The sequence below is a fragment of the Meleagris gallopavo genome, chromosome 1 (genome assembly GCF_905368555.1).
Source record: "Meleagris gallopavo chromosome 1, MGAL_WU_HG_1.1, whole genome shotgun sequence".
Taxonomy (NCBI): domain Eukaryota; kingdom Metazoa; phylum Chordata; class Aves; order Galliformes; family Phasianidae; genus Meleagris; species Meleagris gallopavo.
Window position 1 is genome coordinate 178982311 of NC_139404.1, and position 18783 is coordinate 179001093.

At 37.2% G+C, this 18783-nt stretch overlaps 1 protein-coding gene across 6 annotated transcripts in view; it reads right to left on the minus strand.

Annotated features, from left to right (window-relative positions):
- Positions 1-18783, minus strand: part of GRIA4 (glutamate ionotropic receptor AMPA type subunit 4) — a 229016-nt gene that overhangs the window by 60682 nt on the left and 149551 nt on the right. For all 6 annotated transcript variants that reach the window (XM_085216278.1, XM_085216276.1, XM_085216281.1 and 3 more), the window contains exons 5-9: positions 13239-13292; positions 11125-11283; positions 9129-9296; positions 7742-7846; positions 2511-2621 (exon numbers count right to left, since the gene is read on the minus strand). In XM_085216278.1, coding sequence (XP_085072404.1) covers positions 2511-2621; positions 7742-7846; positions 9129-9296; positions 11125-11283; positions 13239-13292 — 597 coding nt within the window. The remainder of the gene's footprint in view (positions 1-2510; positions 2622-7741; positions 7847-9128; positions 9297-11124; positions 11284-13238; positions 13293-18783) is intronic.

Consider the following 18783-nt stretch of genomic DNA (forward strand, 5'->3'; position numbering starts at 1 on the left):
AACTTGTGCTATTTGGCTTCAGGCAAAAATTAAAGCAAGCCATGCTGAGAACTTGTAAACTTTTCTTACTCTGCCATGACACCTCTCTTTGAAGACCGCAAAGTCTACAGCACTGATTGCAGAAGTGTTTCACTTTAATGTTGGAAAATAGGCATGCAACCAAAACTATATGCCATCTACAATGGTTCAACCTCCCTTCAATGTGAAGTAGGCAATGAAGAGGTCAAAAAACTCATTGTCTGGCAAAGAGTTGTTCTAGTTAAATATATATATATTTGTGTGTCTAGGTGCGTGATTATGCTTCTGAATGTTAAATTAATTACCTCAATAAGTGAATATTAAGAATCATGGTTGTAATCTGCCTTCAGAATCATGTGATCAGCTCCCATTGGATCATCAATGGGAGATGTGCATGACTAGTTTATGGCAGAATTCACCATATATTCAAACCAAATTCTGATATATTTCTCTTGCACTGTGATTTCAAAGCATTGAAAAGGGACATTTTTGGTCAATAACTAATTCTATTTTTAAATAATTGTGTTTATCCCAAAATGACTTGCTGCATAAACAGAGGGCATGCTTTGGAATATTAATTCAGCTTTTTGGTTTTGAAAATTATCCCACCAGTCCTTTCAGTACAGGGACTGGAAAAGTTCTTTTGAAGATAACATTTATTATGCACATCAAAATGCTTCAATGCAAACAGGACAGGCAAGATAACACATTTTAAAAGCTTTCTTGTTTTCCTTTTTTTTTTTCTTTCTGGCAAACCGGAACCTTGTATATTACGTTTCATTATTATTTTTTACTTGCTTCTCCTAAGCTTGGTGCTATTTATGGAAATTACAGTACTCGTGTATGGTAGCTTCAGTCAAAGATATCAGGATTGGTATGAGAGGAAAATTTCGACTGAAAGCTTGTTATTCACATCATTCTCTTCTCAGCTTGGCAAAGTTGAAGGTTAACGTCATCTGTTCTAGACATTTCAGATTAGTCACAGAACTTTTCTTGGTGGTTCAGTGCCTGGTCATCCAGTCAGAGGAACAGTAATCCATATGGAAAAATTAGCTCAATGCTACTAGACTGGTGGTTAATACTTGAGCCTTAGTTAGGAATGTTCGCAGCATCTTGGGACTCTTTTCTTCCTTGATCAATTTCTTAAAATAGGATTCTTCATCAGAGGCTGAAAAGAGGAGGACTGTACTGAAGTATTTTTTTTTTTTCCATCACCAAGTCTTTTTTAGGAAAAAGATACATATTATTTTAAATGTCCCATGCAAATTTAAAAAAAAAATTACACAATTTGGTTAGGATTTACACTCTGAATTCCTGCACAGTAGTTTGGTTGGTTTGCATCCTTGAATGATAATCTTCAACAGGAGATTTTTTAAAATATACGTAATGTATAAATGCTGATACACACTGCTGGAAATGTGGTAACTAATTGAATTTTTGAGTAAGAAAATATATTGACATTTTCCTTTGGGGTATTTTAAACTCTGCATTAAGTTAGAAAATAGTTGCTTAACAAAACAAACAGAATATTCCTACCCATTTGACACGTAACTTCTCCTAAAGGGTTAAAATATCTTGTCTAAATGAAACAGGTGAAAAGGGCAGTGAACTGAGATGTAAAATCTTACATGTGGTCAGATAAAGGTCAGCCTTTGCCAGTTGGCTTTTATAAACATCAGCTTAAAAGGGCATTTCTGACTTCTGAATCAAAATTGTTAAATGTTTTATTTAAAATACAGATTTAGAAGAAAAAAAAATGGCTTTGAAAAACTATGTTTTAAAAATGTAAATGAATGAAACAACTGCATTCTTCTTGGTCTGCAACCACTCTTCAAAAACACTGATTACAAACCTAACACTGAAAAATCTCAGATTTATTTAGATTTTATTAAAATGGAAAATTGAATTGACACGATGAATAATTATATTTAGAAAAATGTTCAAATGCATCTACTAAATTCATATTTTCATTTACAATTGCAAATAGATAAAACAGTTCTGATTGGCTGACTGAACCATAGTGCTTAGAATTTTAGCTCTTACTAAAATGAACTTAGAAATTATTATGTGTCACCAAAAGGGACACTGACATTATAGACATCTGTTCAATTATGTCAGTTAGAGATTTTAGGTTTTTCTTCCAGTTTCTTGTGATTCAACATTTATCAATCAGAGGTTGAAAGCATTCATGTATATTTTTGAGAATTACTTCAGTAAAAAATAGAAAAGATTGTATACCAAAAGAAAATTACTTCAACTTATTTTTAAAAACCTGACATCAAGTGAATCATTATTTTAAATGCATATCAAAAAACCTCTAAACAAACATAACAGTCAAGATTATTAAGATATATGGCTCTCACCCTCCCACTAACCCAGGAACTGGCAGACTGAATAACACTATAACTAAAAAGGATATTGTGTCACATAGCAGTATGAGCATTAAAAAAAAAGAAAAAAAAAAAAGATACTGATTAAAAAAAACACCTTACCAAAATTGTAGTGACAACTACAGTTCTGTTCTCCATGGCTGAAGTGTCATTTCCAAGTGTAGGTTCATGCTGAATCAGAACTAATTTATCCATGTCATTCCAGTAACCAACCTGCAAAATAAAAGGCATACAATTTACAGCAGGTAACTTTACATTTGGTGAAATTGCAGATACATTTATTACATGAAAAACAGCATGATCCAAAGACAAAGAAGTGCTGCCATAGAAGGGTGTAAAGTACTATCCAACCAGCACTTTGGGTATACATACCATCCTGCAGCACTGTTGCAGTCAGGTGCTGCTGCTTCAGCAGATCCTGACTAACCCGTGAAACTTACTTCAACCAGGGGCACAAATTAAACCCCACCTGCAATATTCCGAATCCTTCCTTGGGCCATAAATGAAAGAGATATAAGAGTTCTTGCTCTCTGCAAAAAGTTTTCATTCATTAATCCCCCACAACTTCTGGTCCCTGGTGGAGTGAAAGATGTCCAGATTGCAGCTTTGCAGTGCAGTAGCTGAGCTTCATTCCCTGCTCCATTGTGAGACTTCTATGACCTCCAGTCCAGGACCTTAAAAAGCTTGTTTCATTGCCACTGACCTTTGGTATCTACATTACAAATCCTGTTGTTAATTTTTTTTTTTAATACTCAGTGGAGAGATGAACAGTACAAAGCAGCTCATGAATGATATGCCTACCCTCTAGAAAATACTTCACAGAATGAAGAACTTTATACTTGCCTTTCCCTACTCACTCCAAAGCATGATAAGCATGACCATAGTCCGAAAGTCTCTCTAAGTCTGCTGCTGAGGTGAAACAAATCAGTTTTTGGCTTCTTGGCCACAGCCCTTCCCAGAGCAGCCTTAAGGTGAAATAACTGCCTTAGTTCACTGCTGGTGCTGAAATGCTGAGGAGCCAGGTTTAAATCATTCATACGAAAAAAGAAAAAAATAAAAAGGAATGCCTGGAATCAGAAGATCTCCCCTTAAATACAGACACAGTTTTTGCAGTGCACGCCTCTGGCATTTAGTACAACTTGCAGCTGTGCCTTCTGCACTGGTAGTGGTGCTGCTGGGCACAAGACATGAGCCAGCATTACTTGCTGTAAGAGCAGATGGGATGAAGGCAGCTTGAAAAAGAGAGATTCTCTTTCAGACTTTTATTGATATGCTTGGGGGTTATACGGTAAAAATTTGAAACTTCTGCCCCCAAAACTGCACGCAGACTGTATCACAGAATCATGGAATCATAAAATCATAGAATCATAGAATCACAGAATCATAGAATCACAGAATGTCCTGGGTTGAAAAGGACCTCAAAGATCATTGAGTTTCAACCCCTCTGCTCTCTGCAGGGTCACCAGCCACCAGACCAGGCTGCCCAGAGCCATATCCAGCCTGGCCTTGAATGCCTCCAGAGATGGGGCATCTGCAGCCTCCTTGGGCAACCTGTTCCAGTGTGTCACCACCCTCTGTGTGAAAAACGTCCTCCTAATATCTAACCTAAACCTCCCCTGTCTCAGCTTAAGATCGTTCCTCCTTATCCTATCACTACCCACCCTCATAAACAAAATATATGTACTATATACTAAGTCTTTGGGTAGCTATGTATGAATACAGATGCGTCCACTGAACAATACTCTAGAACAATACTCCCACCTAAAGTGGCTCTTTGTTTCTAATGAACTGAATTTAGCAACTGATTCTTTTTCCCAGGGAAGGTGCCGAAAGTAGCAATGATCTTAAAGATTCTTTTCAAAGATGAACAGTTCAAGCTGGCATAGGCCACTTGACTCGAGAATCAGCTGGGATCTTGTCGGCAATAACTCTTCCTTCCCACCTGCCTTTATTACTTGGGAGTTCATGAAAGCAAGAGGTGAGAGAAAGGAACTCCTTGTCCATCTCACTAGAAGAGGAAGGGGAATTTTAGAGGAAAATAGGGTCTGGTTAGAGTTTCAGTGTAATTGTGTGTGCCAAAGAACAGTCTGTGCCTTGGATAAGACTTCAGTGTGAAGCAAACTAACTGGACAATCATATCAATTATGCAGCCAATATTATTTTTAATGTTTTTTCAGAACTCAGAATAAAACTCATCTTCACACAGGATTCTATCTATGAAATGCGGTAATCATCTTGTTCAGAACAATGCAGTGATGCAGTAGATGACTCTTCTCTTTGTGAGAATGACAAATATAAAAAGTAGCAGAGTATGGCTGATGAGTGAGTACGAGCCAATATTTTATTCTCAACTAGTGAAGCGAGCAGGCACAAACTCTTCCAATGCACAACTTTTGTTACTTCTGGTTGACACATTCCTTTTCTCTTTGCCATAACATACAAGCCTTGATTTATGTGTCTACAGCTTACAGAAGCTTCAGTTTTGCTATACAGTGGAGAGGCAGGTTGGTTTCCTAGTAGGATGCACTGCTAACAAATATTCTCTTTCATCCAGACAATCACAGATTCAAAGATAAAATTGATAACTGAAAATGTCAAGTTGCTGTCAAGAACTGTGACCGACTTGAGGCAGAATGCGTACACTGAAACCTGGCAGTTTGGGAAGCTCGTTATAACAGTGAGTGATTGTTTTTCATTGTGCAAGTGTTCACTGCTGGGAAGTTCAGAAGGAAAGTAGAAAATGAATGATGCAGTGTGTTGTAAAAGTAAGTACCATAGCAAAAGCCAGACAGAAATAAAGGAGCTTTCTGAGGAATGGCTGGTATTTTTAAAGGAATTTCAGCCTGTGTGCAAAGGTATTTCCTCATGTGTACCTCAAGCCTGCACTAAATCAACTCTGGAACTGGATTACTAACAAATATATAAGATATATATGACAAATGTATGAGAATATAGGTTTGCAGTAACACTGAGAGCACTAAAGTACATTATGTTTACCTATAAAATCTCAAGTTCTCGGGGGAAAAACTCCACAAAGGAAATGATTAAATTCAGCTATTTATAAGTAAATCCAATTCAGTATGGACTTCCATTAGACTTTTTAGCAGTTTTGTCTACTTATAGAGAGGCTGAATTTATCACTCAGAAAACAGCTTTGCAAAAATATCTGTCTCAAAGTATATTTGTCAAAACTGTTTGGCTTTTGAACAAACAGCGTCGTTTCTGAAGGCCTGTGCACCTTATGTCAACCACTGAGGTGTTCCTGCTGAAACCCACAAGTCACTTCAGCAACAGATAACTCTAAATTTTTGATAATTTCTCTTTTGATTACCTAAGTTCCAACTCAGAATCCAAGTCTTAGACATGTGTGAATATATATATAAACTTTGTGTATGTTTTGTTTTCTTTTTAATCTTGACACTATTGTTTTGCAGACAAGGGCCTTCTATAGAATGCTGCATAAATGAAACCAACATGGGTTATTGTCTATCACTTGAGAACACTATATGCAAATCTGCTTCTCACTAGCTGTGCAGTTTTGTAATGCTCTATTCACAACCTTAAAGTAGACAGCAAAAATCACTCTTCTAAAGATTAGAGGCATGTGCTATTCTAACTGGAAAGACTAGTTTCTGAAAAGATTGCTAGATGATTCATTAATCATGTTATTTAGGATGTGAAAAGAAGACATTAAAGGTGAAGGCCTCTTAGTTCAATTAAGTACAGTCATTTCTCACATAATATATAGGATTTGTCAGATTGAATGGAGCACAGAATTGGTTCAATGATCACATATAAAATCCCAAACAATACATAAGAAATAAATTCTTGTGAGGAGCCAGATCTGTCAGAGCTGTTATGGCTGTTTATATCAGACAGGTAATGGCTCGAGAGTGGCATAGAGACAAAAGGAAAGCATGTCTGAAAAGATAAGAAAAGCACCTTGGGATGCTAGCGCAGCACAGACATAACTCCTCTTTTTATTACCACCTTTCCCCTCAAATCATAGGCAAGAAGAGAGGATGGGGACATCCCTGCAGTGGTGCAAGTCAATGGCACCATTCCCAGAATGGATGAGAAATGTTGAAACGAGAACAACATACCAATTGGGGCAGTTAATTTTCCATTAAGCAAGTTCCCTAATGAGTTACCTAAGTTGTGACCTAATTAACTACACCTTTTCTACCTAGATTTCCCTCTGGTACCACTGGGTATTGGGGATGGAGAGATTGTACCACCAATCACTCACCAATTGCCTTGGCATTCCAGCTACCTGTACATCCTCCCAGCTGTTGACAGCATGGATTGCAGCCAGGCAGGCAACAAGGTCAGACATTCTCTGGCAGATGACACAGGGCTTCTCAAGAGAGAAGCAAGACAGATTCACCTTTCCCAATGTATTTCTTAGCCATATGTCATACTTTCAAAAGTCAATACACCTGCACTAATACACCTGATATGCAGGGACACACTTTGCTTTGGTCTACAGCTCTATACTAGGATATACTGTCAGTAAGTGCATCCTAATGAGTAATTCTGTAACACTCTGCATCTTCAACACTGCAACTTATCTTTGGCAAAAAACTGTTCATCTGGGATACTATTTACTGGGCTTGTCATGTGTGGACAGTCAGTGGAGGACTATTTAATCTAATTCTGACAGCCTCATTCCTACTCAAGAAGCCATGGTTCTTCTTCCAATGTCTTAGCAAACAAAACAGGCCATAGTGCCTCCAAAGGAAATAAATCCATTGAGGTCTAGTACATTTTCAGATCTTTATTTGTTTTATACTATGATTACTTGAAAAATTTGAGCACAAAATAGGAAAGAATAATAAAACATTAAGCTTATCTTTTCAGAATTACTGAGCTGAGTGATGGTCTACGTGCATTTGGACATAGCTGCTGGGACTTACACTATTAGCCTGTCTGACAGACTGACTGACATTTCACATCTCTAAGATGCACACTTGTTTCTGTATTCCCCAATTTTTTCATGGAACAATAATATCTAGTAAAAAATAGGCTTTCTGCTTACACCTGACATACTATCCATGTATTTGACATATTATCCTTTTTAAATGACACAGAATCCAATTTATTTTAACTCTTTAGTCACTGTAAACTCATTTGTCAAAGAATCAGTCATAGATTCATAGAAACATAGAATCACAGAATAGTTTTGGTTGGAAGGGATCCCGAAGATCATCTAGTTCCAATCCCCCTGCTGTGGGCAGGGTTGCCAACTACTAGATCAAGCACTAGATCAAGTTACTCAGGGCTGCATCTCCCATTTACAAGGTATAAAGATAACAAACACTGTAAGCACATACCTTCCGAGGACCTGTGTTCTTCAGCTCAAAGACATCCATAGTGTAGTTGACTCTGCGACCATAGTGGTCAAATTGAACGTTTCCTGTCAATCCTTGTATTCGAACCTAAAAATGGAAGAAAAAGCATCATGAAGATCCAGACTTATGTTCTTTACTCCAAATGTCACAGAGTAGTGAAAAATATCTTTTTACCTCACATTCTGGAAGATAAATGTATAAAATGAATGTGTGTTGCTCTTTAAAGTAACCTTGCCAGCAATCTTGCCAGCAAAGAAATTCACTATCACAGAGGATGGGTGAGATTCACAAAGCCAGAAAGAAATGCTTTCAAGACCTCAAGTGAAGAAGGACAGACGTAAAGCCACAAGGCTGGCTGGGGTAGTTCTGCACCACCTGTCTCAGAGCTGAAACCAAAGCATGTTTTGTTCTTACAGCTTAGTACTGCTTTACTGGAGGATACCCAGACTGTGGACCTCATTCCAAAGAAATCACGTCCATATTGCTGCTGGCTCTAATTGTGTCAGGATCCAGCCATGCAAGCATTTTTGGCCAGACTCTGAGGCTCAAGCTGTCCAACCTAACACAGAAGCCTGATTTCACGTTTCTCACAATTATTACAGATCTGTGCATCTGCAGAGACTATGCAAAGGAGATAAAATGCACTCTTTCCCTTTGACCGTTTGTATCTGTGCTGATTTTTCTCCAGGACTGAAACACAGGCTTCCATGCATAGAGCTGCCAGCTCTGTCAGCAGTCACTTCTCAGCATCTTCTCCTGAGCAGAGCCTGCTCATTTGCAAAGATTTAAATTCAACTGCAAGATTTTTATTTTTCTTACTGTCCCATCCAAAGGAAAGGCTAAATCATCTTGACAGAGATCTGGAACTTTCTAGGCATCCATATTCATCAGGAATTCAAAATCCTGACATCAGTGAACAATGGCTCTGGGTTTTTTTTTTTAAAAAAAAAAAAAAAAAAGAACTACCTATGTGATTTCCCTGGAAGAAATCTGCATTTATTCAAGATGACAGAAGAATATTTGAAAGGCTATGTTTGATAGAAAAATCTGTTTCCCTAAATGACAGTATCTGCACAGCCAGGTTATATGCAAAGTGCAACAGATGAGCTCAACATCTCAGTAACACAAGTCCCAACTACCTAGTAAAACTAGAACTACTAGAAATTTTCTACAGTTGCAATTCCCTTCTGCATTCATTCCAAATTATAAACCAAAACATCAAAACAGCCCCAGCTGATTCCAACTGGCAATTGACAAACAAATTTCCTCTCTCCCATCAGTACCCTTGAATATAGTGTCTTCCAAATAATGTAGTGTACAAATTGTAAGAAATATTCACAAAGATCACTAGAATAAAGTACACCCTTACCTGTTTCAATGTCCTCTCCATATCAATTCCTTGACCCCACGGGGCAGCAGGATTAGCAAGACAATCACCAGCATTTCCTCTTCTTGAAATATCTATTTTCTGCCTTCTAAGATTGCGGAAAGTTTCAGCCATCACAAGCACTCCATCATATGTTAATGCAGATGTATACTAAATAGATGGACAAACACAATGCCTTAGTGTTGGTGCACTTTGCAAAAATCAGCTGTCTTGCTTCTTACTAGCTTGATGCATGACAAAGCAGTTTCTACACTTTCGTTAAGAAAAAACTCCTCAAAATCAAAAGCAGTTCTGTCTAAGGGATGAATGCAGGATTGAGAAGACTACATTCCACTAGTTACAGCTTTTAGACTATATTTCATAAGGGCAAAAAAAATCTGCCTCTGAAGAATTATCAGAAGTAACAAATTGAAGATACTAATTTCTCAAACTTTTAAAATAGTTGTCTTACCCTTTAGGGAATGGTTTCACGCATCCACCCCCCCATCCAACTTACTCAAACAGAAAAAAAAGAATAAAAGAAATAGAAACTGAAAAAGATAATAAGCAAGAATAAATGAGCCAAAATCCAAGTTGCTGGATTTGTTAAGAATGATCAAGAGTAAGTTCTTCCTATTGGAAAACCTGTGTAAGCCCTGTGAATAACACACAGTACTGAACAGTTCTGAAGCATAAAGTGGGCTAGGCAGGTCATCAAAGGCAGTCTGTGTTTCTAGACTAACTATTATAACTATTTTAGATTGAGAACGTTAAATTAAATGTATAGAGTATGTCTTCAGCAGATTTTAGCTAGGAGCATATAAACAAAGGGGCATTTTTGCACCTTGGTCCTCTGATGAATTTCCTGCATCAGGAGAAATAGGTCATAACCCTAGGGCTGATATTGAAATTCCCTTTAGATGCCAAAATGTCAGTTATTGAAGGCTAATTTCCTTCCTGTCCTTTGTCTTGCATATTATAAGCCTGTTGGGATATGTTTAGGTTTAAAATCTTGAATTTTGGTTAACCATAGGTGAATTATGTGTGATACTGTTTAATCATGTTGACTTCTTATAAGGAGGTATCACAGTTCTATTCACTGAAAATGAGTCCTATGGGCTAAATAATTCCACTCAACAGTACTGTGGATCTCTGCACTCCATAGACCACAACATCCTTGTGTATTTTTTTCACTCCATAAAACAAACTTCTTGAATATTCACCAAATGATGTCGATATCCTTTGTATTACCCATCTTGATTCTTTCTATAGGCTTTGCCAACTCGTTGCTCTTCTAGCCACAGAATGGTTGATTGCATATCTTTGCACAGCACAGAAGAGCCACAATTGGGTCTGACATGTATTCGTACATATATAAATCAGAGCAGTTTTGATGAATTCATACTTATAATTATGCTTTGACTTGCCTGACAAGAAAATCATAGGTGACAGAAATATTTTGTTATCCATCTGTGAAGGATTAGGATAGAGGAAAACTGGGATGTAACTGCACTGTAAGATTGTGCCTGAAAATGATTATTACACCGGGTTTTGAGTCAGAAATTATTCCAAAGGAAATTCCAGATGAAAATTTAAAGATACTAAACTTACGACTGTGGTTATATCTCAAATGCAGAAGAATTCAGCTGTCAGGAAAGCTCTGTGCTCTAAGTGAATCTAGATAATTAGATTAATTAATGTAAAATAGGTTGAAATTAAGTTGTCAGTTAAGTGTTTGACCTTTAGTTCCTGTCAGTAAAGAGGTAATTTGCAGACTGACTGTCAAAAAACAGTAAAGTACATCAGGGAAATGTACTGCAGTCTGTGTTGCTATCATACAATCACAAGGACAAGACATAATTAGTTGCCAGTAATAGTAGGATAAACTGCCTTAACTTCTGTCTAAATATTAAGGTCTTTACTCATTTATTTATCAGTGTTAAGCAGAAATTGGAACACCTGAGTGATATCTTTGATAGTCCTTCATATTCATCAATACCTTTGGTGGAGTCTCAGATCCTGGATATTCTCTCTGGTCCAGCTTCTTCCAGCGCTGCATCAACTTAGTTACCATTGGGGTACTGAAATCTACTAGCTGAAATCCCGTCACATTAGCTCCTCCATGCATAAACCTCTCCAGAGAAATATCTTTGAATCCCTAGAAAATCAATTTAAGATTTTGTTTGCCCTTATACATCACTGTGAGTCCAATCTGTTCTAAGTCAGACAGGCAGCATAAAGAAGGGCAACCGCAGGTTTCCATTAGCAGCTATGACTTAAAATCAGAATAATATTGAGCATTGAAAGTTCATAGTTTCCATTTGTGTTATAAAGAAGGAAACAAAACCAGAAAACAAAATTCTCACATTATTTCTAGAGTGATCTCAACAGCTCAGTAACACATTGCTGGGAATGGCAGTCACTTTAGTTTTAGAAGGAGTGCATTTGGAGAATCAGATGAAAAGTGCCTGCAGAATATTGAATCCCAGAATCAATTTCTGCTGAAGTTGGTAGATTTTAATGTGCCCGTGCTTGGTACATTACATCCCTGCTTCTTTTCATGTTTACAAAGTGAAGAACATTATTGTATAAATGTATTTATTCCAGGACTCATTGTTTAGGGTGAAGTTATCTGAGTAACACAAGTTATGAAATAATATAATGGGCTTTAGAATGCAGAAATAGCACATGAGTGTCTCACTGTTAGTACAACGAAAAAAGAAAAACAGTATCAGAATCAACTTTTTGTGAAATGTGGTGACAGTTCGCAGATCTATATCTGTCTAAAATCTACAGTGACTTCCAACATGGAACAAAAAAAATAAAGTACATGCACTTTCTGACTTATTGGTTTTAAGGCTCATTTGTCTCAAAGGCACACAAACAAATCTTTTAGTAAAATTTGCCTTTAGAGATGCAACTGAATTTCAAGAGACTGCATAATGCAAACTGCTAAAGTAAGAAGGAAATATTTTTTTGCTGCTACATTTTATGGTATCTCCGATTTTATTTATTTATTTATTTACTTTTTACATTCTTCAATTTCTCTGGTTGGCATTTAACAGTAGAAAATGAAGTCTATTATCATATAACTTCAAGAAAGATTTCAGAAAAAAATAATTGTGGGCCACTGACCCAATACTCCACATTAAAACAAAACAAAACAAGCCCACAACAATGTTCAAGACAGAAATTTGATTCATTTCCTAAAGGAGACTAATGGTGAATATGAGAAGCGACACATCTGGAAGTCATATTGGTCATGTCACTGAATAGCTGATAGATAGGAGCATGCACCTATGCTGAAGTTCTGAGTGTCTCCACTGTATATTCTGCTGTTTACAGCAACCACTTTGCATGGGAAAGGTAACTTGGGGAATTCTTAATTCGGTATGATGAAAATCTAATTTGTAAGACCCTAAGAGGATAGACTTCTCTCATTTCAAAAGCCGGAGGTCTTAGAAATAATCTGAAGTGATCTTAAGGTACCAGTATAACAAAGCACAGAAACATATTTCATGTCAGCTAAAATTCCTTGAGGGAAGAATAAAAAGAAAACAATTGGAAGAACGCATTAGACTCTGCCCTACATTCACTGTGCTTGACCAGGAAGGTATTTCAGCTTGAAAAATGAGCTATTTTAATATCAAAATATCATATTTGCTCTTCATTTGCCTTCTTCTAAACATTATTCGTGTTAAAGTGCTGTTTAGACTTAGAGTGAAAATACTGAATTAGCGATTTGACAGGGAGTAGCTGCTTTTACCACAAATTGAATTTTCCCCACACAATGTAGGAAAGTTACTCCAATAATTCTTACGCATTGATGAGTGAACACTGATAGTGTAGTTCTGTAAAGGCATCTGATTCAGCCACAGGAAACACATAGCAATTCTTTACTACATTGATTTTGATAAGATTTAAGAAGATAACATTTTATCTTTCTTGTATAGATGGCAGAACAACAGAACCAAGTTCTTTTACGCGCTCTAAAGAATGTATTATATGCAATCACATATTAGTGACAAAAGGCAGAAAAAGTTCTGAGATTCCAAAGCAAAACTGAGGGTTTCACTTACCAAGCAGGGGTATAATTCTAGAAAAGGATCTTACCAAGTTGGCAACAATGTAATGGTATCCTTTAACATGCTTTCCCACGCTCACAATCTGTAAGAGAGAAATAAGAAACAAAAAGAAAAGAAAAAGAAAAAAAATCACAGAAAAAGAAAAAAAACAACAGAAAAAAAACCTGTCATACAGTGTTTTCACAGTCATATAGATATAAATTCTGCAGCATTTAACCTTAGCAATATAACATTGATAGTCTTACTCCAATAAAGTAGCTATAACTTTCCAGGTGTTTAATCATGGGAAAAAAAGTTAAAATTAAAGTGGGTAAAGTAATGAACTGGTAATCTGAGCGCCTTCCATATGATTGAAAGTGTTAGTGTAGTACACTATTTCATCAAGTACAGCAATTACCTGCGGGACACAAATTCAGAAGCAGGAGGTCACACATTAGCTAGAAAGCCTACCTCCTAATGTACTTTTTCATTTCAAATGAGTGCAGCATTTATGAATCAAACTGGGTTTTCACCTCCTGGGATCAAAGCTTTTTGCCCTTGAGGTGGTCAAGTACTCTGAGCGTTATTCACTTCTCAGTAATAAACTGAAGATTCCAGAATGGGAATGAGTAAGGACAGAGCAAGAAGAGGCAGCCAGGCTTGCTGCTGTGAAAGCCCCTTGTCTCCAGCTGTGAGGGCCTCCTGGTGATGCAGGAGGTGAGAGGGGCAACACAGTGCTTGGTCCCAAGGGGAAGCCATACACTTTTGAGCCTATAGCCATCATCTAACATCAAGTGACTCACAGGGAGAACACCCCTGATGTGCTATGGTCTTGATACAGCAACAACAGGGATTAGACAAAACCAGTGTCAGCCCATGCCTTGTACCAATATTATTGCCATTTCTATGACAGCATGCCTATTTAATGTGCTGAATACCAAAAATGAGGAGTGAAAATCTTCTCAGTAGAAAATGGCGCTAATAGATTTGTTAGACTTTAGAAGGGTTTTTACTAAATAAATTTGTAGCAATACTCATGTTACCATGTAACTTGTGTTTAATGCCAACAAAGAGCCCTTTAACTCTCATTTTCAATTATATTCAATGGTTTACCATTCACTTTAAGAAAGTCTGTTTGTAGTCAAATATATCACAGAATCACAGAATTATAAAAGTTGGAAAAGATCTATAAGATCAAATCCAACTGTCAACATATCACCATTGTGACCACTCACAGAATCATAAAATCATGTTTTTTTCTCCTCAAGCACTCATCCTCACTATAGATTTTTATCTTCCTTTCAAATGAATAAATAAGATACAGGAAAGTGTTTGTCATGTGCTGCAGATCGATAATAATTAATTTTATTATTTTAAAGTAATAATGAATATACAATTTGTTATCATTTATTAATATCAGTAATTAAATATATTTTTTTTCTTTTTTTTTTTTTTTTTCCCCCTCTGTAAATAATGAATTCACATCCTTGGTAGTACAATGAGAGACTTGAATGGCTTCAATGGAAATGTGATCTCCAACATCAGTAGTACTTTTACATACATACTTCTTCCACAGTCTGTGGTAATGACAATATGCTTACCTCCCTACTAGAGGGAAAATGATAGAGATTAAAACCCCACAATTTGAACATATACAACATCACAGTTTCAGTGTAAGAGGATGTGATTTAAAATTAATGTAATGAGATAACCATGGGCCAGATCCTCAGCTTGGGAAATCACTGCAACTCCCTTTGAGCTCTTGGGACCTGATACAGCTTTGGCAGTTAACAGCCTTAGTGATTTGTTCCTTGGTGTGGTTTTGTAACACAAATTATGACAATCATTGCAACATATTGGTTAAATTAAGCATGCTCAAGGTAAACATGCATCTTTTGAGGTATATCATCTATATTTCTGTAGTTTTTCACATAGTCAAAATGAGTAAATATTGCAAATGATTAAATGGATTTGCCTCTGTTCTTTTTCCTAGCAAATGCGTGTAGAAATGACTGCAGAATTCCCAGATTTAATGTGAAAAATACAGAATATTTATGAAAAAAGGAAAGATTTTTGTAAGCATATTCTCTCAAAGCTTGTCTCTGAAGGTATGCAATAAAGGCACACATCTACATATCATCTAGTTGTCTGTGCTTCCTTTAAAGTCGGCAGAAAGAAGAGGCACTCAGAGGAAATGATTCATCTCATTCTGAAGTACACGTCTAAAATTAATTAGACAGCTTGTGCCCTGAAAGTGCTTATTTTTCTCCGCTGACTACAAGAAGACCTGATGATGATTAGATCTGATGTAGGCACCTACATTTTATATCCCTAGTGTTAACTGAGATGAATTTCACCCTAAAAATGTTGATCACACAGACAGAGAAAAGAAATGATGCTATATGCTTGCACTTTCAACTAAGATTAAACATAATTCTGATTTTTATCACTCATGATTTAGGAAAAAAGTGCCTGTTTAGTGAAAATACCTTCCACCCTTATCTCTTGAATTCTTAAAGGTGCAGCTTATGATCTATAATATAGGATAGGAATCCTTGCTACCTGATGAACTCTTTATGTCGTACTTCTGCACTAAGATAAATTTCTAACAAGAAAAGGAACTTCTCAAAGAACTCCACAGAGTCGAACATTTTCCTTCTCTATCCTTTTACTGATATCAGTGACTGGAGACTTTAACAGAGATGAGACTTTGACTATTCTGTACACATAATAGTAGTTATAGCCATGAACTACGCAGTAAAGACATGAGTGCTAGTGAGTCAGGAAAGAGTATTTTTTTTTCTTGTGGTAGAGCTGAGGAGTAAGGTAAAAAAAAAAACAGATAGATATCTACTCCAAAAGAGAAAAAGAGGACTGAGATTTTGGTAAATGAGGTATCTTCCAGAAATCTTTTGCTACAGAAATTCTCTAAGTCTGGGGACACCTTAATACACCACATGCCACTTTGTGCATTTCCAAATTTGGCCAAAAGGCCAAGCTCAGTAACAATGCAGAGAAAAGACACAGTTGTACTGTCTATTATCTCCATGACAGCAAGCAGCAAACTCCATAAGATAGGGTGTACACAGCACAAGTGTTTGTGCTAGGGAGCTGGCATCCATTCCAAGCATGGTTCAGGGTTTTACTCTCAATTGTCTCTAACCTGCTCCTTGGCCACAACTCACAATGGAAGCTAGTTCACATCTAGGGCACATCTTCTCATTTGGCATCACCCAGAAGAAATTAATGTATTCAGAGACCACAGGACATCCTTGATGTGAAACACAGCACAAATAAATGGCCACAATCAGGACATCCACTCCAAAAAGCACATTCCTGAAGCAAATTAAGATGCTGCATGTGCATGTGGGACAGGTGGCAGGCACACTTGTGGTGTGAGATTGGGTACTGGGAGCCATCTTCATTTCAGAATGGAGGCCCTGAACAGATGCTGAGGTGTCACAGACCCGTGTGGTGGCCCTGCCAGGGAGCAGCCCTGATGCAGCCTGCACCCAGCCTGGCACAGAGCCTGGGAGAGCCGGGAACCAGTGATGAGCTTTACCAGTCATATAATAACCACACACAATGAAACTGCTGGTATGGCACGTAAGGGAAGACCCTATGCATGGCCTTAGGATACTTCGGTTAAAACATGAACTGGTGCTGGCAATCAGAACAACAGCGGCCAGATCCATTCCTGCCCGTCATATACTACTTCTTCACTTCAGTCTTTTAATACTTACTATTGCTCTATGCTCCCAATCTGGTTTCTCCTTAACAGCACACACAGAGATATTACACCTGGCTTTCATTGTGTTGAGAGTTCAAGGTGACCTCAGCTTCCTCCAAGGAGATTTTGGGAAGAAAGCTTTGGGCAGGGTGAACTGACTTATAACATCTGTGGGGAAGGATGAGAGCATGGGAAAGTGGGATGCTGCGCTGGCTTTGGGGCATATGCATGCTGTAATTCAGTGAGCTCTTTTAAACTTGTAGGTACAACTGAAGAAATTATGAAATAAGCAACACTTCTGAAGAAGAATGAATAAAAAGGCAAAACTTACTCCCCAAATTATTGTTAATATGAAAGACAACAAAAGTCAAAGTATTAACTACTACTCACACAATTAGTGAGCATTTTGTTTTAGTTAATGTAGCAACAGAGAATCAAACAAAATGAAATACTAAGGACATCAACTATCAGTGCCTTCTAAGAATCTAATTTTTTTTTTTGTTTCAAAGATCATTTTTTATGTCTGTCTTTAAGTCCACAAAAAGATGAACTTAGAAAAAATATAAAACAGTATTATGCTCTATTGAAAATCACTCACATTATTAAATGCATTTGTGTGTACGAACAGAGTATTGTGAGAACTTTTTCTTCTTGATTTAGCATGCCTTATCATAGAATCATAGAATGGCTTGGGTTGGAAAGGACCTCAAGGATCATCAAGCTTCAATCTCCCTTTTGCAGGCAGAGCTGCCAACCTCCCCATTTAATACTGGACCAGGCTGCCCAGGTCCCCATCCAATCTGGCCTTGAACCTGAAAGGGATGGGGCATCCACAGCCTCTCTGGGCAGCCTGTTCCAGCACCTCACCACTCTCTCTGTAAAGAACTTCCCCCTGACATCCAACCTAAATCTTCCTTCCCTCAACTTAAAACCATTTCGCCTTGTCCTGCTATTATTATTCTTATCTTATTCTGATGTCAGTAATGTCAAGTGATAATCACAGTAGTTAGAATAATACTGTTGACTTTGAAGTGTGGTAAAAGCAGAGTCAGGGAGATCTGAATGAAACTTAGGCTTTATACACAACTTGGAACTTTCTGATTTTACCAGGCAACACTATTCGTTATGTTTAGCTGAACAATAGTCTGGTTTAGGAAACTCGGGAACTATTCCATTATCAAAGAGAAGAAGAGGTCTAAAGTCTGCTTTTATTCTCTCTCTCTTATTTGTTGTTTTTATTCCCTTCAAGACTGGTATGTTCACAACTTTGATAAAGCCATTTACAGACTTACATCAGTGCCTGAACAGAGAATCAGACTCAAGTTAGTCTCTGCCCTTCACTGCCACAGAAATGGATATTGCATATAACTAATTTTAAAAGAATGCTTAACTTCCATAGCATGAAATCTCTCTCATTATGTTTTCCAACAGATGAAGGTCAGTAAAGGTAGTGTGGAAAGAATTTCTTTTCAGTTAAATCTCTTCAAAGGGTGATAGCTGTTCATTACCAGTGGGACTTTAAAAAAGGTTCTCCTCTTTGGAATTGTCTCACAATCCACTTCCTTAAAAAAAGAATACATGCAATAAAACAAAGTCTGTCTAACACAATATAAAAAGTCTAGGGACTTGTTAAAGATGGAAGATTGAGACTTGACCTGAAATACTCCAGCAGAAACAGTGATGATATAAATCACAACTGAAATGGGATTTTATAAAATATCTGATGCAAGGATAAATCTTTTACAAAGCTGTAAAAATGCCATCGAAAAACATGCTTAATTTTAAAAGCCATTGCTCTCAAAAGGGCACTATAGCTGGGGAGATGGTGAACAGTTAAAAGCCTAAAATCACCACAAAGGGTAGG